We start from the raw sequence: 17,224 nt of genomic DNA on the forward strand, positions 1-17,224 counted from the left end.
GCTTCCGAAATCTGACAAACAACTCAGCCAGATTAACCCACAAAAATTGGCGTGTTCCGTCCCCGAAGCAGCATTTTCGACAAAACGTGCCTCCAGATATGGGACACGGCACCCATCGAAGGGGTTCATCGACCCACATAAATTATCTCGAGGAAACCCTTCAATGGCGTAACTGGATGGAGGAAAATAAAACAACGTGCGGACGAAAGAGGAAATGATACACCAAAATAGATTCCGTACGATCCATTATAGATATCATTTATTTCGGGGCTGTCACAAATGCACTAATACCCGACGTAAGGTACAATGGGGAAGAGTTTTTAGGTTGTTGTTGGGTTTCTTTAACCTTGACGTCCATTCATTTGTGAGCCAGACTGGTTTAAGTCGAGTTAAGTGTATGTAGTTTCCGTATTTTCGAAAAACTTTACGTACGTATATTTTTGTACTTGTTGGTTTATAAATAGCCCGGCTAGACCACGCCAAAAAAACGTATTATTAGACCTCGGGTATTGTGAGAGGTTGTGAAACTCGTACGAGGATGTTAATTAAACAATGTACAACAGACTAACAGACACAATTTATTGGGTGAAAGTCTTTTGCTCACACTAATAATCCGTTCTAATTTGTTGCAGGTCGAAGACGAACGTACATGCACCACCACAAATATCCACCGCCTTGGGCCTTCTTAGTTTTAGTCATAATCTCCTCTTTAACTAGTATAGTAGGTAAGTCGCACCCGCTCATTTTACTTTTACCGTTATCAAATCCAACCCCCTCCCGACCCAACGACTTGGCATTCAAATCTCGCCGCACACCCGAAAGGGCCGTACGATTCCGTGCCGCCAAGACAAACGAATCGCCTCGGCTTTTATTGTTTTTCATAAATATTCACCAGAGTCTGGAAACACGCCACCATGTTGTTGTGGTGCCGCTTTTAGGAAATTGCCCCGGCTGATTTATGTGACCCGTGCCCCGTCGCGTACAATCGTTAAACTCCTTGGTAATAACCATATCGATCCGGTATGTTACGAAACTCCCGATCGGGGCTCCGCTTCAGTTTCTACGTTATCTGGTTTTTTTGGTATTGTACGACGTGACGGCCAATTACCAGATACGACGGACCAGAAAAGGTTGAGACAGTGTTTCGCCTTCGGGTATGGTAAATCGGACCGTTACTTCGGTTGTGCAAATTCGCACTCAATTGTTTCGCCTTCAGCGTCCACTATTAAAGATCTAGAAACGCCACTGTACATATTTGTGTAGTTTTTTATTAGTTGAATCAATTTTTGAATGGGAACTGAGCCTTCCCTTAAGGTTACTTCCTGAAACTGGGCTAAATTACATAAATATTGACCTCTAAAAGATGAAATTAGCTGTGGAGTCCATCCACAGTCCTTCCTCTACTTATAATGGGTCTTCATTTTATGCCCCACAATAGTCGAGTAGCTCCACTGACTTAAGACCTAAGTGGAAGAGTCTTCTTCCTGTTAGGCTCTTAATTGAGATAATTAAAATTCTTTTCCTGACGAAATTGAACAAAAACACATAAACATAGACACTCTTCAAGGTGAAATTAGCTGTGAAATCCATCCTCAGTCTTTATTTCCTAATAGATTACCCTTCAAAGTGTTTTACCTTCCTAATGGCCTCTTCCTCTAGTCATAATGGGTCTTCATTTTATGCCAGACAATAGTGGAGTAGCTCCATTGACTTAAAACCTAAGTGGAAGAGTCTTCTTCCCCTTAGGCTCTTAATTATGATAATTAAAACTCCTTTCCTGACGAAATTGAACAAAAATACATAAACATAGACACTCTTCAAGGTGAAATTAGCTGTGAAATCCATCCCCAGTCTTTATTTCCTAATAGATTACCCTTCAAAGTGTTTTACCTTCCTAACGGCCTCTTCCTCTAGTCATAATGGGTCTTCATTTTATGCCAGACAATAGTCGAGTAGCTCCACTGACTTAAGACCTAAGTGGAAGAGTCTTCTTCCTATTAGGCTCTTAATTGTGATAATTAAAACTCTTTTCCTGACGAAATTGAACAAGTATACATAAACATAGACACTCTTCAAGGTGAAATTAGCTGTGAAATCAATCCTCAGTCTTTATTTCCTAATAGATTACCCTTCAAAGTGTTTTACCTTCCTAATGGCCTCTTCCTCTAGTCATAATGGGTCTTCATTTTATGCCAGACAATAGTGGAGTAGCTCCATTGACTTAAAACCTAAGTGGAAGAGTCTTCTTCCCCTTAGGCTCTTAATTATGATAATTAAAACTCCTTTCCTGACGAAATTGAACAAAAATACATAAACATAGACACTCTTCAAGGTGAAATTAGCTGTGAAATCCATCCCCAGTCTTTATTTCCTAATAGATTACCCTTCAAAGTGTTTTACCTTCCTAACGGCCTCTTCCTCTAGTCATAATGGGTCTTCATTTTATGCCAGACAATAGTCGAGTAGCTCCACTGACTTAAGACCTAAGTGGAAGAGTCTTCTTCCTATTAGGCTCTTAATTGTGATAATTAAAACTCTTTTCCTGACGAAATTGAACAAGTATACATAAACATAGACACTCTTCAAGGTGAAATTAGCTGTGAAATCAATCCTCAGTCTTTATTTCCTAATAGATTACCCTTCAAAGTGTTTTACCTTCCTAATGGCCTCTTCCTCTAGTCATAATGGGTCTTCATTTTATGCCAGACAATAGTGGAGTAGCTCCATTGACTTAAAACCTAAGTGGAAGAGTCTTCTTCCTATTAGGCTCTTAATTGAGATAATTAAAACTCTTTTCCTGACGAAATTGAACAAAAATACATAAACATAGACTCTCTTCAAGGTGAAATTAGCTGTGAAATCCATCCCCAGTCTTTATTTCCTAATAGATTATTCTTCAAAGTGTTTTACCTTCCTAATGGCCTCTTCCTCTAGTCATAATGGGTCTTCATTTTATGCCAGACAATAGTGGAGTAGCTCCATTGACTTAAAACCTAAGTGGAAGAGTCTTCTTCCTATTAGGCTCTTAATTATGATAATTAAAACTCTTTTCCTGACGAAATTGAACAAAAATACATAAACATAGACACTCTTCAAGGTCAAATTAGCTGTGAAATCCATCCCCAGTCTTTATTTTCTAATAGATTACCCTTTAAAGTGTTTTCCCTTCCTAATGGCTCCTTCTCAAGACATAATGTGTCTCGATTAATAAAGTTTATCAGTTGAAAAATCTTCATACTGAGTCTTCAATTGTCATAATAAATATTGATGCTAATGATGTTTTCGTAGCCAAATTGCCAAAACATTGACACTCTTCAGATGAAATTCACCCCCCAGCCTCTTATCTGGGCATCGATTACGCATCAAAGTGTTTACCCTTCCTAATGGCCTCATCTCAAGACATAATGAAACAATACTACGACGAATATCTCCCCCGAAATTACGTCGGATTGTTCAGCCCTCGTTCGTTGTCGAGCTGAGAAACATAATGCCCCCGCGGAAACCGTACAACAACGTCACCGGGTACAGGGTTACACGCGATCTCGAAATGCCAATGGTTTTTAAATCCACCACGTTCATTGGCGTGTGTGATTTGGTTGATTGATTGAATCTGGGCTAACGCCTGAGGAGGAAGACTAGGAGGCTTCCTTCAGTGTATAACAAGTCACCCTTCATCAAACCTAGATCATATACTATTACTACTAATTGATCAGACTTACTGACTGATCTGGGAGTGTAGGCGAAGGGTGGCTTTGGAGCTACGCCACTGGTCCTTGAAAAAATGTGGTTATATGTTGGACCGCAGATTTATTACCCCAGCCAAGTTTGTGGTTTATACTTGTACGACACCCAGATTAGTTTTTTGTTCTATTGACTCCGCTCCCTTTTATCCGGTCTCAAGGCCACTTTAGAAGGAAGGAGCTGGGCCGGATGTTCCATTGCCGAAACGCTTTTCTAGCTCTGACACAACCGCATGGAGGCTTAAGACGCAATTTCCTGAAGACGTTCTATTTATACGTCTAACAGTTAATTGACAATCAAGTGCCAGATTCATACCGGCCGTCCGCATTGTGCCGACTCAACAAAACGCCACAGTGTGACTTAATAGTTATGGCCGCGACAATAAAACGGCCCTTTCCCCGCGTTCCAACGTACCTAGCGGCAAATAATCACCGCCACAAGCAAGGTGCAACGATATGATTAGCGGCCACGGTAAATTAACCTGTTTTAATCCAATGGTCGCAAATATCACGTCATTACGTACGTTCGCGACCGGTGCGAGATGAGTGTACTAATTGGGAATTAATAAACGGCCGGAGCGGTCGTGTTTCATGTTCCATCACTTCCACACACACACAAACGCCACTTCTGTGGCAGCCATCAATCCTGACTAACGGGTCTTCGGTCGTATCCGCACTTCCTGGGTGCCAGCTTCCTCGTGCTTCTCACCCTGCTTTGGTTTGGGCACCTAGACCAACAGGCTAAGTTGGCAAGAAGTCACAGCCTCAATAAATGGATTTATAACTTAAATATTACTGTTTAAATATGTTAAAGTAAAGATGCGAAGGGAATCGCCTCCTACGGCATCATCATTATCACCTACAAAGGTATCAAGGGTAGATCTTCTTCCCTTGAACCAAACAACTGCTCATCATCAAAGTTTCTATAACTAAATATATTGATATAGATGTGTTTATAATGAATCCTTCTTATCTTAAAAAAATAAGGAAGGATCAACTCCACTGGCATCACCAGCATCACCTATAAAAGGGTGGCTAAAGACAGATCTTGATCCATTGTACTAAAAAACTAAATTGCTCATCATTAAAGTTTCTATAGCTTCTCAAAATGTCAATAAGCTGCCTTCTTCTTATAAACTTATAAATTGAAGAGTATTTTCTGGAAAGTACATCCAATATTTAAGGATGTATGTTCATCTTATTCACTTATAATTATTGATATAAATGTGTCTATAATAAAGAAGCCATAAGCACCTTCTTAAGTTAATAAATAAGGAAGGAATCACCTCCTCTGGCATCACCAGCATCACCTATAAAAGGGTGGCTAAAGACAGATCTTGATGCATTGTACTAAAAAGCTAAATTGCTCATCATCAAAGTTTCTATAGCTTCTCAAAATGTCAATAAGCTGCCTTCTTCTTATAAACTTATAAATTGAGGAGTATTTTCTGGAAAGTACATCCAATATTTAAGGATGTATGTTCATCTTATTCACTTATAACTGTTAATATAAATGTGTTTACAGTAAAAAAGTCATAAGCTCCTTCTTATCTTAATAAATAACGAAGGAATCACCTCCTCTGGCACCACCAGCATCACCTATAAAAGGGTGGCTAAAGACAGATCTTGATCCATTGTACTAAAAAACTAAATTGCTCATCATCAAAGTTTCTATAGCTTCTCAAAATGTCAATAAGCTGCCTTCTTCTTATAAACTTATAAATTGAAGAGTATTTTCTGGAAAGTACATCCAATATTTAAGGATGTATATTCATCTTATTCACTTATAATTATTGATATAAATGTGTCTATAATAAAGAAGCCATAAGCACCTTCTTAAGTTAATAAATAAGGAAGGAATCACCTCCTCTGGCATCACTAGCATCACCTATAAAAGGGTGGCTAAAGACAGATCTTGATCCATTGTACTAAAAAACTAAATTGCTCATCATCAAAGTTTCTATAGCTTCTCAAAATGTCAATAAGCTGCCTTCTTCTTATAAACTTATAAATTGAAAAGTTTATCCAATATTTAAAGATGTATGATTATCTTATTCAGTTAAATTTATTGATAAGTTTAATTGGAGGCGTGTTAGAGGCGTGGGCTCATCAAAATGTTACTAGTGGAGGTGGCCAAGACACATTCTCTCTTTGTTGCCACCTAAAATTGACCTCATAACGGAGCCAATAGTAAAAATTAGTCCAAAAACTTGTGTGGACCAAAAAAAACCCATTCCCATCCAAAAGATGCCGACGGAATTCGTAATGGAAGCAACGGTTAATGAACAGGAAGAGGCCACCCTCGAGTCATACCTTGTTTTTCGACAGTCGGAAACGCATAAATAGTTTGATAGCCGCGTTGCCAACGTTCCAATCCAGCCGAATAAATCACCAAGCGTTTACTAATGCACCACCATTTGTAACGCTCATTACAAATTAAGCGACGATGGCCTATAGCTTACGAATAATAAACTGCAAACCCGAAGAGCGGCGAGAGAACCGTCGTGCGACTTGGCAACGTCAGACGGGGCATGTCTGGAGTCGCCTTGGCACCTGTCCAGCGGAGGACCGAACGGAATTTCGCCAGACACAATAAGAAACGATTGTGACAAATGCCAAATTTTAATTCAATATGTTATGCTAATTATGTCTGTGTTCGTACCCACTCGTCGTAAATCATTCGTGTGGGTACCGGACCTGTTGTTACTTGTGGAGCCTTAAATTAGAACAGAAGATTAAGTCCATCAGCTTCTGCTTCGAGTCTTGGAGTGGAATTTCTTCAGGAAGTCGTACCCAATGGAGATCTAAAGTCGAAGGATAAACTTTTGACTGATGGTGGTACTCGAAGGGCTCCGAAGAGCGTGGCGTTCTTGAACGAGGTTGGCCGGAGGATCGGTTTTCGCCGAGACGGCTAGACGCATAAATATGTTGACATTGGATTGGACCGTACCCTGTTCTGTCTTCGATTTATTACGCAACTCGCATGTGAATCGGCACACGCTCATTCATTCTAATTTTACTCGGCTGAAATTGGTCCAGACTAAGATGCCGACCAGTTTTAATAATATTCGGCCAATTTGGAGGTAACTTAATGACCGTAATCGGGATGATAAATCCCCCGGTTTGATACGGGCATCATCTGCCCTTTAGTTTTTTAATTTTATTGGCAAATTCCGACGTACGCATAAACTGGCCACAATTAACATGTATCTGATAATGAAATAATAAACCAAATGGACTCCCCCAGGTATTTATGTGTGCCACAAAAACCGTTTCCGTGACACAACACTCAAAAAATGCATAACTCAATCGGTGCCGGTTAATTAATTACCTCACGAAGTTTCTGTGACTGATTGCCCGGTTATTTAATTGTTACCATTAATTACAAAACGCACAATTAAGTTGTTTTTTCGTACTAATGTCGTGGCCGATTATCCGGATTGTTAGACTGAGACGCCGTCAATTCACGTACGGTCAGAAGTTAATTAACCGTTGAGCACAATCAAAGGGCGTACGTGCTTATTGTTTTTTGTGACATCGCCATCTTTTGGGGTATGATTTGTTTCCTGACGTGTCGCCTTTCCACCGGAATTTCGATTTAATTTGACAATCCCCCGGGTCTGGGACACATGTGGCGGTGGGAAGTGGGCCTTCAAAATGGGACAGGTGTCGAAACCATGTTGGTTAGATTTCGTTTTGCTGTCTTAAATTGTTTGCAACAACTGAAACGATGAAATTATTACGTCAAGTTGACATTACTCTTGCTGTGGTGATATTTAACCACCTATAAAATATTGGAGACACATCTCGGTGATATTTAATGTTGTCACTTATCATAAATAATGAATAATTTATGTATGTGTACTTTGTGATGAATTTCACTGAATTATGTTTTTAAAACATTTATTTTTAAATATTCTTCAATTATAAATTGTTTTTATATATAGGGTAGAGCAAAATCTATATAAAAATTATGAGATATTTCAGCCAGTTTTAACATACATTTAAAATTATCACTTATAAAATATTGAAGCACACATCTTGGTGATATTTAATGTTGTCACTTATCATAAATAATGAATAACTTGTGTAACATAAATGCCTTGACATTATTTTACCAAATCATGTTTACTTTTTGATGAATATTACTGAATTATTTGTTAAAACATTTATTGTTAAATATTCTTCAGTTATAAATTGTTTTTATATATAGGGTGGAGCAAAATCTATAAAATAATTATGAGATATTACAGTCAATTTTAACATACATTTAAAATGACCACTTATAAAATATTGAAGCACACATCTTGGTGATATTTAATGTAGTCACTTATCATAAGTAATGAATAACTGGTGTAACATAGATGCCTTGACATTATTTTACCATATCATGTTTACTTTTTGATGAATATCACTGAATTATTTGTTAAAACATTTATTGTTAAATATTCTTCAGTTATAAATTGTTTTTATATATAGGGTGGAGTAAAATCTATATAAAAATTATGATATATTTCAGCCAATTTTAACATACATTTAAAATTATCACTTATAAAATATTGAATCACACATCTTGGTGATATTTAATGTTGTCACTTATTATAAGTAATGAATAACTGGTGTAACATAGATGCCTTGACACATTATTTTACCAAATCATGTTTACTTTTTGATGAATATTACTGAATTATTTGTTAAAACATTTATTGTTAAATATTCTTCAGTTATAAATTGTTTTTATATATAGGGTGGAGCAAAATCTATAAAATAATTATGAGATATTACAGTCAATTTTAACATACATTTAAAATTACCACTTATAAAATATTGAATCACACATCTTGGTGATATTTAATGTTGTCACTTATCATAAGTAATGAATAACTGGTGTAACATAGATGCCTTGACATTATTTTACCAAATCATGTTTACTTTTTGATGAATATCACTGAATTATTTGTTAAAACATTTATTGTTAAATATTTTTCAGTTATAAATTGTTTTTATATATAGGGTGGAGTAAAATCTATATAAAAATTATGATATATTTCAGCCAATTTTAACATACATTTAAAATTATCACTTATAAAATATTGAATCACACATCTTGGTGATATTTAATGTTGTCACTTATTATAAGTAATGAATAACTGGTGTAACATAGATGCCTTGACACATTATTTTACCAAATCATGTTTACTTTTTGATGAATATTACTGAATTATTTGTTAAAACATTTATTGTTAAATATTCTTCAGTTATAAATTGTTTTTATATATAGGGTGGAGCAAAATCTATAAAATAATTATGAGATATTACAGTCAATTTTAACATACATTTAAAATTACCACTTATAAAATATTGAATCACACATCTTGGTGATATTTAATGTTGTCACTTATCATAAGTAATGAATAACTGGTGTAACATAGATGCCTTGACATTATTTTACCAAATCATGTTTACTTTTTGATGAATATCACTGAATTATTTGTTAAAACATTTATTGTTAAATATTTTTCAGTTATAAATTGTTTTTATATATAGGGTAGAGCAAAATCTTTATAAAAATTATGAGATATTTCAGCCAGTTTTAACATACATTTAAAATTATCACTTATAAAATATTGAATCACACATCTTGGTGATATTTAATGTTGTCACTTATCATAAATAATGAATAACTTGTGTAACATAAATGCCTTGACATTATTTTACCAAATCATGTTTACTTTTTGATGAATATCACTGAATTATTTGTTAAAACATTTATTGTTAAATATTCTTCAGTTACAAATTGTTTTTATATATAGGGTGGAGCAAAATCTATATAAAAATTATGAGATATTACAGCCAATTTTAACCATCTAAAATTATCACTTATAAAATATTGAAATACCCATTTTGGTGATATTTAATGTTGTAATAAAAAAATAATTATTTGATTTTTTTCTCCAAAGTCCATCCACCAAATTAATACAGGGTAACCTAAAGTTAACCTTATAAATTCTTCATGTTCAGCAATTCTGAACAATTTGAAATGTTTCACGGAACTTTATCTCTTCAAGATGATTTCCAGATTTGCTGGAAAGGCCGACAAGCGGCGAAACGAATTCTTGGCGTCAACAAACTAGAAAATTAAACTGATTGCTATCTACTTGCATGCGATGTTATGGACAAGGAAGAAATCTTTTATTTTATTTTTTTTTTCTTCACATAGTCCCGATGATCATAGACCACAACTGAGCTAGGAAAGTACAGTTTGTTCACATTCACAGCGTGCTAAGTACCAGGAATGTACGTTTTCTAGTGTGGAAACGTAATATTTACCAGATGGTAAAAAGTACTTGTGGCAGCTAGTTTGGGGGACTCTTCACATGGGAAACGTTTGGAGTTTTTGTTTGGGTCTCGAATGATTTGTCAAGCATCCGGTCTTATTATATCTGTCAGGTAGCTACATCCTCTCCGGAATTCGTGCCCGTCCGTCTAACAACGTTGTGTAGGTAACATTCGTTTTGTTGTGCCGTTTCGCAAATAACCGACGCACTTAATTACCAACTGATTGGCTTTTGCCCGGCGTATTAACGCTCTTAATATACAACACCCGCGGCCTAATGAGTGTGTTTAGCGGCTCGTACGTGTTGAATTATGAAGGCATCTTGTCTAGTTGTAGTGCATAACCCATTTATTAGTTAGTGGCCGGGATTTGAACACGACTTGGTGACCATTGACCGTGGTTAACCTCTCGGCCACCACGTACGAGTCCGGGAGACTTCCTCGTCGCACCGTCTCTGTCGCAACACCCGAACCCGATCTGCGAGACCGCTTTCCGGCCCCAATTGGCTAGCTCCACGTCGCACCCCGACGGGATTCCTCGTTTTCTCGCTGGAAGAGCAACAGCCACCCGTTTTCGTGCAGCCGTTGACCGTATCGGAATCATACATAATTAATTATTTTTGTATTAATACTTCGGCGTTGCCCGTTCCCGATAAACGAAGGGAACCGTGCACCATGACGCCACCGTCTACGCAGCTTTTTTTTACCTTGCTCTTTATCTGCTGGCAGAAAAGTCGTGCGTTTCTTCGTAATTAATTATCCGAGGGGGGGTTCCGTTACGTTAATTAATCGCCTAACGATGGCGTTAGAACAAATGGACGACGTACAATGGGTGCTTCGGCAGATAAGACGTCGGATGTTGCACGAATATTATGCATAATTATTTTAACAATTCGCCCGAATTTATTTAGGAACGGGTCTTTCTAATTATTTTCTTTTACGGCTGCTTTTTAATGTTGCAAGTCTACTTTAACGAAGATGTGAAAACCCTTACAATAATTAATGATTTCTTACAAGCTTTTCAATAAATAAGAAACCGTTAAAACTTTATTCAGAAACTACAGAAACCATAAATTATAGAAAATTATAAAAAATAACAAAATAAATAAACAATTCTTACAATATCAAGATCTATAACAACTTTACTTTTCTTACAGGACATACAACAAATAAAAGTAATACAAATTTCAGATGTAAGATTTTTAAAAACCAATAAATTTTAACTTTTTTATAAAATTCCTCAAAACTTACAAAAAATTGTAATTCTTACAAAAACTTACAAAATATTTTCTTACAATGTTTTTCTTTCAAAATATTAAATTATTGAAAGAATTATCTAAAAGTCAATGAAAACTGGTAAAATACCTTACAATTCTTACAAATTATTACTATATACGTAGAAAGTTATCAAAATCTACTCTGGTTCAATAAAATTGAAATCATGAAAAATATTACAATTTTTAAAACATGTGAAACTGTAAAAAATCATTGAAAATGAACATTATACATACATAGATTTAAATATATTAATAACCCTTACAAGTCATAAAACACTTAAAATTGTTAAAAATACTCAAAGGACAAGTTAATTAAAAGCCTAGAATCCGTGAAAAATTCTTAAATAAAAAATATATAAACTGGTGAAAAATCTTACAGTTCTTACAACGTGCAAATACGTAAAGAGTTATTTAATTGCGTGATAAAATTGAGAAATGTTAAAGTCTTTACACGTGAAGATGTCTGAAATCATTGAAAATGAACGTTTAAATATATTAATCACCTTACAAGTCATGTAAAACATTAAAATGTTAAGAATATTGAACAGGTAAATTAATTAAAAATACAAAATCTGTAAATAAATCTCGAATCAAATTAAAAATATAAAAACTAATGAAAAATCTCAAACTTGTTCCACGTGAAAATGTTTGAAATCATTAAAAATGAATGTTTTTCTTTTTGAGGTTTAAATATATTAATAACCTTACAAATGATACGAAACAAAGGAAAATAATTAATAATATTAATTAAAAATACAAAATCTGTAAATAAATCTCGAATCAAATTAAGAATATATAAACTAATGAAAAATCTTACAGTTCTTACAACGTACGAATACGTAGACAATCCACATTTAACTGTGTGATAAAATTGAAAAATATTAAAGTTGTTCCACGTGAAAATGTCTGAAATCATTAAAAATGAATGTTTTTTTTTTTGAGATTTAAATATATTAATAACCTTACAAAACATTAAACAATATTGAAAAGAAAAATAATTAATAATATTGAACAGGCTAATTAATTAAAAATACAAAATCTGTAAATAAATCTCGAATCAAATTAATAATATATAAACTAATGAAAAATCTTACAGTTCTTACAACGTACGGATACGTAGAAAATCAACATTTAAATGTGTGATAAAATTGAACAATATTAAAGTTGTTCCACGTGAAAATGTCTGAAATCATTAAAAATTAATGTTTTTTTCAGGTTTAAATACATTAATAACCTTACAAATCATACAAAACATTAAAGAATATTGTAAAGGAAAATAATTATAAATACAAAATCTGTAAACAAATCCCAGTTCAATTTAAAATTTTTTAAACTGATGAAAAAACTTACATTTCTTACAACATACCAATACGTAGGGAACTAAAAAATATTAAAGGTTTTACACGTGAAAATGTCTGAAATTTCTTCAAAATTTAATAATGGATCAATAAAATAAAATGTATTAAAACTCTTACAAGAAATATCAAAAATCAATTTGTCAAATTAAAAATATGGTGAAAGATCTTACACTTCTTATAACGTGGAAATACATTTAGAAATGTAAAAATTTATTGATAATTGAGGTTTAACTTAGGCTAAGAATTAATTAAAATCAAGAAAATATTCTCAACTCAACTTGGAAAAATAAATTATTCGAAAACAATTAAATAGAAAATATTGTAATTAGTCCAAAAATGATAAAAATATAATATAATATTATAGAACAAGAAGATAATTTAAAAACGAAATGAAAAAGAATAATTTAAAAGCGTCTTTTATGCCCTGTAACATAAACTGTTTTATTAATGTGCGGCATTTATTCTATGCATTTTTAAAGCAACAAGCAATTTTATACAATTTTAGTTCAGGCAACAAATTTCTAACATCGTTCATTCAACACGTTATATTAGAGCCGGGAATTATATGTCCATTCCTCTGTAATTACCCATTAATAATATTTCATTTACCGACAAAACTCTTTGACATTTAATAATGAATGCGAAACTAAATTCCCCATAATTACACCGCACCACAATTATTTTCACGACTCGCGGGTCGTAAAAAAACTAAGACCCAACAACGGCATTTGAATTTACTTCGGACGACTTTCGTTTTCCGTCCGGGAAATCGGGAAATTTCGTTAAAAAATGTGCGTGTGTTTCGACGATAAAACGGCCTTAATCGTCGGCCCGTGTTATCGGCCATCCTCATCTGTGTACGTGGAGGAATTAAAACGTTTTGTGCGGATTGTGTTGGCCCGGCTAATCGGCACATTAATCGCCAACAATTATGGATTCCTTCCTTCCTTTTTTTACGTTTCGTTTGTGTGGATTTTTCGGGTGTGTAAGTACAAGTGATGAGCACGCCGATTTCACACTAAATTAGGCCCGTTTAGTTGTGGAATTTGCATTCGCCAATTCATCATCGCGGTGGTTCTTACAAAGTTTTAAAGTATTAAATGTTTTTAAATAATGTTCATCCTTATCAATTTTTTATATGAGTATTTTGAAATTTTCTGTTTTCTTACAGAATTTTAAATTTTAATTTACATTTTTTATTGTGAATTTTAATGGTTTTTATCCTTAAAAATGTCAGATTATTTAAAAATTTTGAGATTTTCAATTTTCTTACAGAATTTCAAAATTTTAACTTACATATAAAGATGAATTTAATTGGTTTGTGTTCTTCAGAATATCAAATTATCTAAAAATGTTGAAATTTTCAATGTTCTTACAGATTTTCAAAATTTTAATTTACACTTTATGATAAATTTAATGGATTTGTGACATTGAAAATGTTAAATTAATTAAAAATTTTGAGATTTTCAATTTTCTTACAGAATTTCAAAATTTTAACTTACATATAAAGATGAATTTAATTGGTTTGTGTCCTTCAGAATATCAAATTATCTAAAAATGTTGAAATTTTCAATGTTCTTACAGATTTTCAAAATTTTAATTTACACTTTATGATGAATTTTATTGATTTGTGACATTGAAAATGTTAAATTAATTAAAAATTTTGAGATTTTCAATTTTCTTACAGAATTTCAAAATTTTAACTTATATATAAAGATGTATTTTTTTGATTTGCGTCCTTCACAATATCAAATTATCTAAAAATGTTGAAATTTTCAATGTTCTTACAAATTTTCACAATTTTAATTTACACTTTATTGATTTGCGTCCTTCAGAATATCAAATTATCTAAAAATTTTGAAAATTATTGTATTTATTGATTTTTTCCTTTAAAATGAATAAATTTTAGTAAAAAAAATTAAATATTGCTAATTTTCTTCATTATTATCTTAATATTTTAAGTATTTTTGTAGAAATGTTTATAAAAAACATAAAATTTTATTGATTTTTTTCTTAAATTTTTGAGTATTTTGAAATATTCAATTTTCTTACAGAATTTTAAATTTTAATTTAAATTTTTTATTATGATTTTAATGATTTATGTCCTTGAAACTGTCAAACTACCTAATTCTATACAAAATGTTCATAATTTAATGACTTTATCCCTTAAAATAGATTAATTTTATTAACAATTTTTAAATATTGCTAATTTTCTTAATTATTATCTTAAAATTTTAAATATTTTTGTAAAAATGATTACCAAAAATTTAAAAATTTGATCATTTTTGCTTTAAATTTTGAAGTATTTTGAAATTTTTAATTTTCTTACAGAATTTCAAATTTAATTTTTTTTAATAATTCAAAATAATCCTTTAAAATTTATAAATTTTATTGGAAATTTGTTAATATCTGTAAGATTCTGTAAATATTTTGGTGGAAATGGTGTAATTTTGGTAAATTTAGCCTTAATTTTTAAAAATTTTGAAATTTTCTTACAGATTTTCAAAATTTTAAGTTACATTTTATGATGAATCTTATTGACTTGTGTCCTTGAAAGTATCAAATTTTCTAATTTTGTCCAAAAATAAGTTATGAAGTTTCAAAATTCTGTAAGAAAAGTTCAGTATATGTATTTCCCCTTGTGAATAAGTTAGGAAGCGGCTTTCAAACAAACGGAACGGAACTATGACGGAAAAAGATTAATGCGTAGCCGAATTATGTATCGACGTTTCCCCCAAAATTCGACCGGCGGGGTGACTGGCCCCGAAATCGTGACCGTGGATCGCCGCCACGTCGTCCCGTATCTGTGTTAATAAGATTTCGGCGGCGGCAGCGGCGGCGGCGGCGGCGACGTGGCCCATACTGGAGCAGTACAAAAAGCCGGTTCCGAATTGAGATTCGCGGAGGCGACGCCGCGGCATCGCATCGGTCTAGACGTCTGCGTCCTTGTCAACGAAAATAGCCACGCGACGCCGGAAGACTCCGGCCCTCTCTGTCCGGCATTCCCGAACGTCTAATAATAGGCTTGCGCCAGAGATTCGCGAGATCCCCCATAAATTTCTGGGAACGATCAACTTTTGATTTACGGCGGCAGCTCTGAGGAATCGAAAGTTTTGGGTCTACTGGCCCACTTCTGTCTACTTTCCTTAGTCCAAATACGTTATGGGTCATCATTAAATGGATAAAATTACATAATTTTACATTTTCAAGGATACAAATCAATAAAATCCATCATAATATGTCAATTAAAATTTTGAAATTCTGTAAGAACATTGAAAATTTCAAAATTTTTAGATAATTTGATATTCTTAAGGACGCAAATCAATAAAATCCATTTTTATATGTAAATTAAAATTTTGAAATTCTGTAAGAAAATTGAAAATCTCAAAATTTTTAATTAATTTAACATTTTCAAGGTCACAAACCAATAAAATTCATCATAAAGTGTAAATTAAAATTTTGAAAATCTGTAAGAACATGGAAAATTTCAACATTTTTAGATAATTTGATATTCTGAAGGACGCAAATCAATAAAATCCATTTTTATATGTAAATTAAAATTTTGAAATTCTGTAAGAAAATTGAAAATCTCAAAATTTTTAATTAATTTAATATTTTCAAGGTCACAAATCAATTAAATTAATCGTAATATGTAAATTAAAATTTTAAAATTCTGTAAGAACATTGAAAATTTCAAAATTTCTAATTAATTTAACATTTTCAAGGTCACAAATCAATAAAATCCATCATAATATGTAAATTAAAATTCTAAAATTCTGTAAGAACATTGAAAATTTCACAATATTCAAAAGATATATCAAAAATCATCAAAATTTCACATTTTTGGAAACCATTTTAATAAAAATATTTGAAATTTTAGAACAATAGTGATGTTAATTATAAATATATAAGACAATTAATTAATTTTTTCTTTAAATTGCTAATTTTTGATGATTATATTCTTGAAAATGTCAAATTTCCAATAAAATTAGTTTTAATTGATATTTTCTAGTCTTAAATTCTTATTCTCAAGTTTGTAGTTTGTCCAGACATTGTCCATACCATAAACACACACAATGGTGGATCGTGTAAATCAGGTTGATCATAAATAGTCATCTATTGACAGTTGTATAAGGTGAACGTATCAATTCAAGTACACTTATGTAAACAATGCACATGTGGTTACTTAAGTAAATATCTACGGCCAGTAATCGGTTTTAATGCCAGGATTAAATCAAAGAACTCAGCAGTAGATTTACTTTTGTGATAAATAGATTCAAGAATAACATTTCTAATGGAGATTTACTCTTCACACTAAACTGTGTACATTAACAAAGCGGACCCGAAGATAAAGCAAACAAAACCGTTTGTATGTTTGTTTTAATTTAAAACACTGTGAGATGGATACTATTACCGTGTACTTCAGCCAAAAAGGAACGAAGCTGTATTTGGATGATATTATTCATCATAAAAGACAGCCAAATATATCACCATCCACATTTTTATTAGACCA

At 32.8% G+C, this 17,224-nt stretch overlaps 1 protein-coding gene across 3 annotated transcripts in view; it reads left to right on the plus strand.

Moving 5' to 3' along the window:
* Positions 1–17,224, plus strand: part of LOC109605155 (protein spitz) — a 180,537-nt gene that overhangs the window by 139,640 nt on the left and 23,673 nt on the right. For all 3 annotated transcript variants that reach the window (XM_049962748.1, XM_049962747.1, XM_049962746.1), the window contains one exon: positions 633–725. In XM_049962748.1, the coding sequence (XP_049818705.1) occupies positions 650–725 (76 nt within the window). In that variant the 5' untranslated portion in view covers positions 633–649. The remainder of the gene's footprint in view (positions 1–632; positions 726–17,224) is intronic.

The sequence above is a fragment of the Aethina tumida genome, chromosome 2 (genome assembly GCF_024364675.1).
Source record: "Aethina tumida isolate Nest 87 chromosome 2, icAetTumi1.1, whole genome shotgun sequence".
Taxonomy (NCBI): Eukaryota; Metazoa; Arthropoda; class Insecta; order Coleoptera; family Nitidulidae; genus Aethina; species Aethina tumida.